At 35.8% G+C, this 10,256-nt stretch overlaps 1 protein-coding gene across 1 annotated transcript; it reads right to left on the bottom strand.

Annotated features, from left to right (window-relative positions):
* Window positions 1–2,416: 2,416 nt before the first annotated feature.
* Window positions 2,417–9,705, bottom strand: LOC114669576 (extracellular calcium-sensing receptor-like). The gene is made up of 6 exons (XM_028825762.2): window positions 9,490–9,705; window positions 8,669–8,957; window positions 6,357–7,160; window positions 6,046–6,273; window positions 4,374–4,497; window positions 2,417–3,406 (listed from the first exon to the last, which is right to left on the bottom strand). The coding sequence occupies exons 1-6, from the start codon at window positions 9,684–9,686 to the stop codon at window positions 2,493–2,495; spliced, it is 2,556 nt and encodes an 851-aa protein (XP_028681595.2). The 5' UTR covers window positions 9,687–9,705; the 3' UTR covers window positions 2,417–2,492.
* Window positions 9,706–10,256: the final 551 nt, after the last annotated feature.

Below are 10,256 nucleotides of genomic sequence, written 5' to 3'. Positions count from 1 at the left end.
CTTATTTTAGTATGGCCAAACTTTGCTCCTTTCACTTTGTTTCTGCAGATGGCCTTCTTTTGCATAGACAAGCACACCCCATTTCTGTGTGATCGCTTTCAGCTCTGTGGCAAAATGGGGGACAAGGTATATTAGAATGTCCCACCTGCTAGAGCATTATTAATGACAAATATCGACAAATAAAAAAAAAAATGTGTCAGCTAATTTTGCTTTTTCTACAACATCGCCAAATTTCAGTTAAATCCATCAAAGCATTTTTGAGGTATTTAGTTTTTATATTGCAAGTCTAATCTTTCATCTGCAATAAGACCTTTCCCACATGGAGAATCCCCACCAGTCCCTATTCCACCTGAAAGTTTTGATTCTATAAAACCTCTCTCAGAAGGAGAACGTAGTTCAGATGATGATGACGAATTTATTACAAAATGTTCAAGCAATGAGTGAATGCAATTGCTTGTTTAGTAAAATATCTAGGCCTTCCCAAAGATGCTGCAGAGCTATTGGGCTCTAAGTAAAAGATAAAATATTATTACATCCAGACAAAATTTTTTCTTGGATCTAAAATAGAGAAGAAGAGTTTGCTGCATATTTCAAGAAAGACGGATCCTTGGTTTACTGCACTGACATAAGTGCCCTATTGCAGAAACTTGGCACAAACTATAATGTAGAAGAATGGAGACCATTTATAGACTCCTCTGAAAAAAGCCTAAAAGGAGAACTTCTTCATAATGTTAATAAACATACATGAGTACCTGTTGCTAATTCTTTGCAATTGAAAGAAACCTGCAAGAACTTTGAAAATCTTGAAAATTAACTACAATGAGCAAGGCTGGTTCATTGGTTGGAAACCTGAAAGTTCTGTGTATCTTACTGAGTGAGCAGTCAGGACATACAAGATACAGCAGAGCCAAGAATTTACATTGAGTTCCGAAGGAATGGTCAGCTAGTAAAAAGCTACTACTTGGTGCCAAAAACATCATCTGACCTAGCTTGCTGGATCCAGATAAAGTGCTTCTATCAACCCTTCATATTAAGCTTGGTTTAATGAAACAGTTTGCCAAAGCCCTAAGCAAAGTTAGAGCCTGTTGTATGTTTTAATAAAGATCCAAAACAGCAATTTAAACAATTTGTTATTTTTGTTTTAAGGTTGCAAAATGACCCTCAAAGTTCACTTTTTGGATTCACATTTGGAATTTATCCCTGAGAATTTTGGAATGGTGAATAAGAAGAAGTGTAAAAGAATCCACAAGGATATCAAGGACATGGAAAGAGGGTACCCATCGATGTTGGGATGTCAGTATGTTGGTGGACTACTGCACAGGGACTCACCTGGGAAAAGTGCACAAACAACAGACCACTAAACAAAGTTTTGGATCAAACAATTAAGAAGCGACAAAAACTAGAGTAGTTATATGTAAGTCAATGAATATGTATTGTTGTTCTCTTTACACGTATGCTTTAAAAATATTACATTGACTAAATAGTTTCAGGTTAAACTGATTTAGAACAATATTGTGCACATAAATAGAATTTGAATTTTAATTAAATTTCTTTTCAACTTCTTCTTCTACTTTCAGCTGCTCCTGTTAGGTGTTGCCACAGCGGATCATCCATATCTTTCTGTCCTCTGCATCTTGTTCTGTTACACCCAACACCTGCATGTCCTCTCTCACCACATCCATTAACCTTCTCTTAGGCCTTCCTCTTTTCCTCTTCCGTGGCACCTCTATCCTTAGCATCCTTCTCCCAATATACCCAGCATCTCTCTTCTGCACATGTCCAAACCAACGCAGTCTCGCCTCTCTGACTTTGTCTCCCAACCATCCAACTTGAGCTGACCCTCTAATGTACTCATTTCTAATCCTATCCATCATTGTACTTAAATGTGATGTGATTGAAACATTATAATTATATTTTTATTATGTCCATGAATGCAAATTAAATGCAACCATTCACATTTTTTTATGTTTAATTTTGCAAACCTGTAATCACACTTCCTCAATACAGGCTAGGGTCACAGAGCCTGTTACAGTGAGTGCTAGATGGGTCATACTCAAGCACACATCTACAGTACACTTAAACAAATCAGACATCTTGGACCCAAAGCAAAAACACACAGAAATGTGGTGAAAATGCAAACTCCACACCTAAAGATGGAAAACAATTCCTGGTGTGTTTAGTTTGAACTTCTGTAAGAACCTTAAAAAAAGACCAATTCAAACCCTGGTCTGTGGGATTGTCAGGAATCTGCAGTAATCATAGCACCCTTTAGCAACTTAAAAGTAAGAAAAAATTGGTATGAAATATTGTTTATTAAATATTTAAAATTCAAGATAATTTCACAAGACAACTGCTAAAATTGAACACATTTTAATATAATAAAAGACCTTAGCTAAACATGAACTGTTTAGATAAATTAGAAGATTTAGAAATTGTCTCTAAGTATTTAGTTAATCATTATTTTGCATTTACGATTTCACTTTTGTAGTGTGTTACAGTGATTTTGATGGCATTTTACCCATCAAATGTTTCTTTGTATTTTTGTAAGGTTTAAATATTATTACATAACATTTAGGAGCAAAAATGCAGAAGAGTAAACCAAAACTAGATGCTAATATTGCAAATATTTCAACAGCAACTATATATTTCCCAGGTGAGCTTATATATGCTGGAATAAAACTAATCCAGACAGCACAGAATATCAGCATGCTGAATGTAATAAACTTGGCTTCATTAAAATTATCAGGAAGGTTTCGAGCCAGAAAAGCTAGAATAAAACATATGGAAGAAAGAAATCCAATATAGCCTAGCACAGAATAAAATGCAACTGAAGAACCTAAATCACATTCCAAAATTATTCTTTCTTTGTAATATTTAAAATTTTTATAGGGGAATGGAGGAGATATTATCAACCATAGTGAGCAGATTAAAACCTGCATTAATGTGAAAGAAGCAACGCTCAGCCTTTGCTGACTTGGGCCAAACCATTTCATGATATTATTGCCAGGCAGTGTGGCTCTAAATGCCATTAGCACTACAACCGTTTTGGCTAAAACACACGAGATGCAGAGGGCAAAGGTGATCCCAAAAGCCGTGTGCCTCAGCATACAGGACCAATCCGAGGGCTGACCAATGAAGGTGAGAGAGCAAAGAAAGCACAAGCTTAAAGAGAAGAGAAGAAGGAAACTGATTTCTGAGTTGTTGGCTCTCACAACAGGAGTGTCACGATAATAGAAGAACACCACAGTTATGCACATGGTTATGCAAGCACCAAACAAAGAAATCACAACAAGCAGTGAGCCCATGATCTCTTCAAATGAAAGAAATTCAACGTCTTTCAGGATGCATTTATTTCTTTGGTCATTTGGCTTGTAATCTGGTGGACAGGGAAGGCAGTAAAGGGCATCTGTAAGAAAAGCAGAACATTTACATGTATGGATTTGGTAGTATTACATACTGTACTCACATTACGTTAAATAGAAACAAAAAATAAAAAAACATTTTTAATTTCAAAATAATACCATCATACTATTCTGAAGGTTTATTTCTAGGTGTGTCAATAATGATGTCTGATTGAGCAAAAAGAGCATCTGGCCTGAGAAGAACCTGGGTTTGTATTCTATGCTCTGCATGTGTTCTGATTGTGTTTTTTTAATGTGTACTCTATTTCTCCACTTCAAAAGATATTTGTGTTAAGTTAATTGGAAGTTACAAATTGGCCAGTTGTGGGTATGTATGTCAGTGTGCTCTATGATGCACTGCCGCTGCATGCTTGACTGTTTTCTGCCTTGTACCGGTTGCTGCTAGGATTGGCACCAACCTTCATCCAACCTTCCTGAATTTAATTAATCTGGTTTAATAATCTGGTGTACATTATCTTGCTTACACAGCAAGTATGTTTGTCTGTCTATCAATCAAAGTTTATGACAGATGGTCCGTATAAGATAGATTCTTATAATACTAGCAACTTTGCAAGATTACATTCACACATTGAGTGACTCCACAGACCCAGATCTTGACACACAGTCACACACACATGGACAGACATTACACCAGAGATGTTAAATCATGTGCATGAATATAGATAAAGTAAAAAAAAATACCAAATAAGGAGAACCACATTTATTTGCACAGACAGGGCAATTTGGCATTTGCAATTATTGGAGCCATGAAAAGAAGGCTATATGGGGAAAGCAGAGCAGTTGTGGTTGATAGGAAAACTTACAAGACTGCGCTAACAGCATGTGGACTTTACACAAAAGTCATCCTTTTACAAGTGAAAACACACTGAAATTCAAAGACGTCTGATTTATTACAAATACATATAATTCCCAAAGTCAATATAGGAAGTCTTATTTACAACAAATATGTACCTGTTGTATTACTAATTTCACCTTCAGCACAAAGAATGCAGTCAAAACAGCAGACTGGTTGTCCTTTTCTGGCTGCCTTACGTGTACCTGGAGCACAACTTTCAGTGCATATAGATTTAGGTACCTGTATAGCAACAAAAATAAAATGTCTTCACACATTGTGCATCACTCAGTTACATATAAAATTAGAAGGAAAGATAAACTGTTTGACAAATGTTAAAGGTTTATTGGATATCACACCTCAGCTTGTAGTTGTAACTCCTCAAAAAATGAACAGAATGTACAGTGAGAATACATTGCATATTTCAATTCCTTGATACCATGCAATACCCCCTTGTTGCTTCCTGTACAGGAGTCAATTTTCTCTACACAAGTTGTCCTGGATAGGCTGGCAGTAGGCTGGAGCTTGTCATTCTTTCCCCAGTCCATCACAGAGTAGACACACATACTTGTACACACTTTATCCGTTTTGATTCAGTTGTTATCCTAAAGTAAGTACACTTATTAATTTAACTCTCCATTCTGTTTCTGATTTTCACATTTGTGAGCTGCACCCTTTGCCTTTGTTATCTGTATGGGCTCTAGGTACCTTTAAGGGCAAATGTAAGGTTTACACTGAAATGTATCACATGACTTATTAAAGACTGACCATTCATTACACTACTAAATTAAGTAAATGTTTTCCTCATTTACATTTAACTTCATATTTTCAAAAAATATATTTTTTACTGAGGTGGCAAAACTGCCTCACATTTACAGAGAGAAGAGTTCAGTTCCTGGCCTAAGCTGACATTGTACCTTAACATTGCTGTATCCTGGCGATTCCCCTCACCCAATTCTGCTGTTTTATCTCCCCATGTGTGTTAGTATTAAATGGTGACTCTGAATTGTCTGTATGTTAGTGTGACCTGCAATGCATATGTGTGCCTTCCACAACTGCTTCCTACATCAAGCTTGCTGCTGCTCAGAAAGGATTTGGCTCTACAACTTTGAAATGTAAAAGCATAGATGGATGTAATGAATGGATAGAAAGATGGGTCGGCATTATCAAGAAGTAAAAGACACATAGCCAATTACTCATACACAAGCAATGCTTCCAACTCAGTAGCCATATACAATACAGTCAAACTCTGATATCGCAGGCAAATTTGTAAAATTCTCAGAGTACTGGGTATACAGTTAATAACTAAAGCTACATTCATGTTCACTCCATCCAACTGAGTAATGAACACATTTAATCCATTTTAAAGGAACTGTAGCAGCATTAGGTAGAAATGAAACCTCTACTTGGTGGATGTTGATTTCATAGCTTACCAGTGTAGACATATGTATATTTTAGAGCTGCCACTCAACCTAACATCCATATCTTGAGAACTATTGATGCTTTCTTTTTCAACTTGTATATCAACATTATGGCATTAATATTAATGATAAGGAGCAGAGTGAGTAATGAGACATTTGGTTTCCTGGATGGATATCCCTGATGGCCAAGAGGTGGCTTGCTTAAGAACTGGACCTATCAGCAATTTTATGTGTGCCAAGAATTGGGGGTAGCAATGAGGTCGCAAATGCAAACAGATGTAGAGATGGAGCATCTAGGAATTAATTGATTGTTGGTTGTCAATATTAATAATGAAAAGGTAAAATAGTTTAAAAAATGCTAATAACCTACCACAGTTTGACCACCTGCCCAAACAATGGTGACATTATTCATTTTAATTTGTTGTCCTTGAGGTGAAGTTGGATCATAAGTACCAACAGTTACATACTTAATGAGCCCTCCTTCACCTTGCTGCCAGTTTATAATTTCATATCTTGGTTCAGGATCCCCATTTACATCAAAGTAAACATGATCTCCATACATTGTTGTAAAGTTCACCTTCTTTAGGTAATGTAGTACCTGCAAAAAAATATGGCAGGAAATTATGAAGAAAGACAAAATGTGGTTGCTTCGTTTGACAAATATTATAGATTTTACCATACCTGCCATGCTTCAATCTGCAACTTATTAGCACATGTGCTGTTAGTAAAAGGGCCTTGGCCAGTTTTGCAGCTATAAAGATTATGGAGTGCATGTACTACTGCATATACTGCTTTATAAATGCAGTTTGGAACTCTGAATTCCTTTTCATCCGTGTATTCAGAGTTGACATTTCTTAGGTTCTCAGACCCTGTGCATTTATTTACTTTGAAAGTGTCTGTTTCATTTAAACTGCAAGCAAATGTGGTTTCCCAAAATTCTTTTGAATATGCATCTTGATATGGATTAACATTCAGAAGATATTCTCTTAATCCAGGTATCACTGCATTGGGCAGAGCCATTCCTATTGCACCGCCCACAACTTTATAATATTCAGTATTTGCTGGTAGTCTCTTTGTCATCCAGCTTAGGTTACCCACCCATTGTAAGCCAGTTGCATTTTCAAGTAGAAGTTGATCAAGAAATGCTTTCATATCTACTGCTGGTAGGAAAGCCAACACCACTTTTGCTGATGCTTGTTTTATTAGGTTGATTACTTTAATATACTTCTGTCTGGTCATGCTAGTTGTTACAGCTACTGAATATTCAATACAAATGCCTTCTTCCTGTGCTGCTTGAGTAAAAGCTGCAACGCCGTCATTCCCATAATCATTATCTATTCTTACTGTCCCCACCCAGTTCCATCCAAAATACTTTACAAGCTGTGCCAGGGCTCTGCTTTGATGATAATCACTTGAGACTGTCCTGAGCAATGTTGGATACTTAGTTTTGTCACTAAGACATCCACAGGTAGAAAAGTAACTTATCTAAAAAAGCATCAAACCAGAATAAAATTTAAAAAGAATTTAAATATAAATAAATTAATTACAAATACATTAAATAGCATTTATTATTTTTAGGTTATTTGTTACATCCATTTTCCTTATGTATTTATAGTGATATAGTATCAGGTTTAAAGGAGGAACAAATACAAATGGGATTCGATCCAGGCTAATTAAGCAAGTGAGCATATATTAACATAAAATATATACAGAAGTGAACGCTTAAAAATGTCTTTGCCCAAAGAATAATTGCGCAGCTGCATTTTTAATGTCTTTAGACCATAAGAGGTTATTAAAAAAAAATTGGACATGAGCATCAGTAGGCTTTGCGCCCTAGGAACTAAGTTACCCAAACTATTCTATAACATTTCAGTAACCATTTACTGCTCTGATGCCAATCTTTCTGATCATAAAATAGGTCATTGCAATAGCAATTCACAAGAAGAATTCATAATTAATTGCAGAATTATTTGAGTGTTCCTCTAAAGTGCCTCTTTTCCTTTGCACAATTTGGATCAAAAACTAATCAGCACATCGCCATCTCATCGTATTTTTCCATCCAGTCATTTTAGCTCTAGCCTGTCCTCAAGAAACTATGACATACAGACACACACACACACCCAGACACACACCCATCATTGAGATATTAATGCTTTTGGTATCGGGGGACCCTAAAATGTCAAGATCTGTTGAAAACCGAAGATCACAATTTTTGATGAATTAGGTAGTCCTTATTTTTATCAATGCAGGTGAGGTGGGGGAGGGCGCCAATCAAAAAAACAAAACAAAAAGAGTCATTGGTAATCAGAGCTAAAAATTAATAAAAAGGTTCAAGAAGCAACATTTAAGAATATTATTAAGATATATTTCTTTTTTTTATTTAAACACAAATTAGAGTATCTGTGCTGTATGAAAAAGTAAGTTACCGTATTTAGCCCATTTCTTTATAGAGATATTAAACAACCTTCTTTAAGGCTATTTTAGAGATTTCTTTATACAAGGATTATAATTCCTGTTTTAATAGTAATAGTTGGTCAGTGACATAAAATAACAAAATTACAAAATAAGAAATAAACTGCATGAATTATATCATAATCCATCCATCCATTTTCCAACCCGCTGAATCCGAACACAGGGTCACGGGGGTCTGCTGGAGCCAATCCCAGCCAACACAGGGCACAAGGCAGGGAATCAATCCTGGGCAGGGTGCCAACCCACCGCAGGACACACACAAACACACCCACACACCAAGCACACACTAGGGCCAAGTTAGAATCGCCAATCCACCTAACCTGCATGTCTTTGGACTGTGGGAGGAAACCGGAGCGCCCGGAGGAAACCCACGCAGACACGGGGAGAACATGCAAACTCCACGCAGGGAGGACCCGGGAAGCGAACCCAGGCCCCCAGATCTTCCAACTGCGAGGCAGCAGCGCTACCCACTGCGCCACCGTGCCGCCCATTATATCATAATAATTTTCAAATTTGTTTACCTGTGGTATTTGAAAAGGCTGCAGAATTGAAGCAACTGCCTGTGTGTACGATGTAGAAGACATTCCAATGACAGCATGAAGAGGCGTTGTCCTGCTACAGGTTTGATTAGGCTGCTCTCCTGGCTCGTTCAGGGGTGCCAGAGCTCTTTTAACTGATAACTGTATGGATGTGCAAGCGTCATACATTTTGTAACCCAAGGTAACACCAGGCAGTAAATTATTTTTGTTGTTAATTTCTTCTATAGCAAAAATCATAGTTTTGGCATTCTGAAATTCTCTTTCATTAAAACTGCAAAGACAAAATGAATATTGTAATCAGCAACAAAGGAATCAAATCAGTCTATCTCTCTATTTATCATGTAGTGTATTTCTATCTATCTATCTATCTATCTATCTATCTATCTATCTATCTATCTATCTATCTATCTATCTATCTATCTATCTATCTATCTATCTATCTATCTATCTATCTATCTATCTATCTATCTATCTATCTATCTATCTATCTATCTACTGATATTCCATGTACTCATTACATCAGTAGAATAATGTGAAGCACACAATGCATCTCTTCATAGATTATAAGGTTAGGACAAATGCAGGATAAACATATTCTAAAAATTAGGTAGTCCTTGTTTATTACCAATGCAGGTTAACTTACTCTGCACAATATAGAGCTAATACTATGAAATTTCAGTTCTAATAATTTATTTTTGACTATATAAAATAATGTTGATTTTGTTAATGAAATGTTTTGAATAAATTATAACCATCAATAAATAAAATACCTTGCTGAATCAGATCGCTTCACTTATACTTACACTATGCATTCAGTTGGAAGTGGCTTATAGTTAAAGGTATGCAATGTGCTTCTATAGTTATGGATGTTAAAAATTCCACCAATTATTATGTCTCCATTTTTTGATAAGAATGGAAGCTCTGTACTCCCTTGCAGTTTGCATGCTGGCTCTTCTGCCTGTATAAAATGAACAAATACTAACAATGCTGAAAGAAGCATTTCTAAAGAGCAGTCAACTAAGAATGAAAATATAATCAATTCTGATGATTATATAATGCCCTGTTGATCATTTGAGCTTAAATAAACATGAAATAAACAGGCTGCTATGTAAAATTTATCTCGAGTGTGTTATTTACCCTCTAAGGGATCAGACCTAAGACATCATAATATGAAAGGACTGTTTTTCACACAGTGATGTTTATGAAACAGAAAATATACTTAAAAATATCTAGTATTATTCATCTGTCTCATGTTGCTCAAGCTCGCAAATTTCTGTTAATTACTGTTGGAAAAACTGAGTACAAAAGTGAAATGTTCATTGTGTAGTTCATTGAAAATTATTGCCTAGTGACTAATTTGCTTTTTACCAGCTTTATTCTGATTGGAAACTTACAAAGTAAATTCTTTCATCTTGTAGAAAGAATCTTCCAGAACAGTCTGAATGCTGCATAAAAGGCAATGTCACATACAATTTACCTATTATATAGCATACATTCATAAATTTTGTATAAATAAGAATTGTATTAAAATTTTTAAAAATGGTTTTAAACATCATTAATGTTTTCAAGC

Source organism: Erpetoichthys calabaricus, chromosome 2 (assembly GCF_900747795.2).
Source record: "Erpetoichthys calabaricus chromosome 2, fErpCal1.3, whole genome shotgun sequence".
In the NCBI taxonomy this organism is placed as follows: Eukaryota; Metazoa; Chordata; class Cladistia; order Polypteriformes; family Polypteridae; genus Erpetoichthys; species Erpetoichthys calabaricus.
Note: the sequence above shows the minus strand (reverse complement) of the source record. Positions and strands in the feature narration are given on the sequence as shown.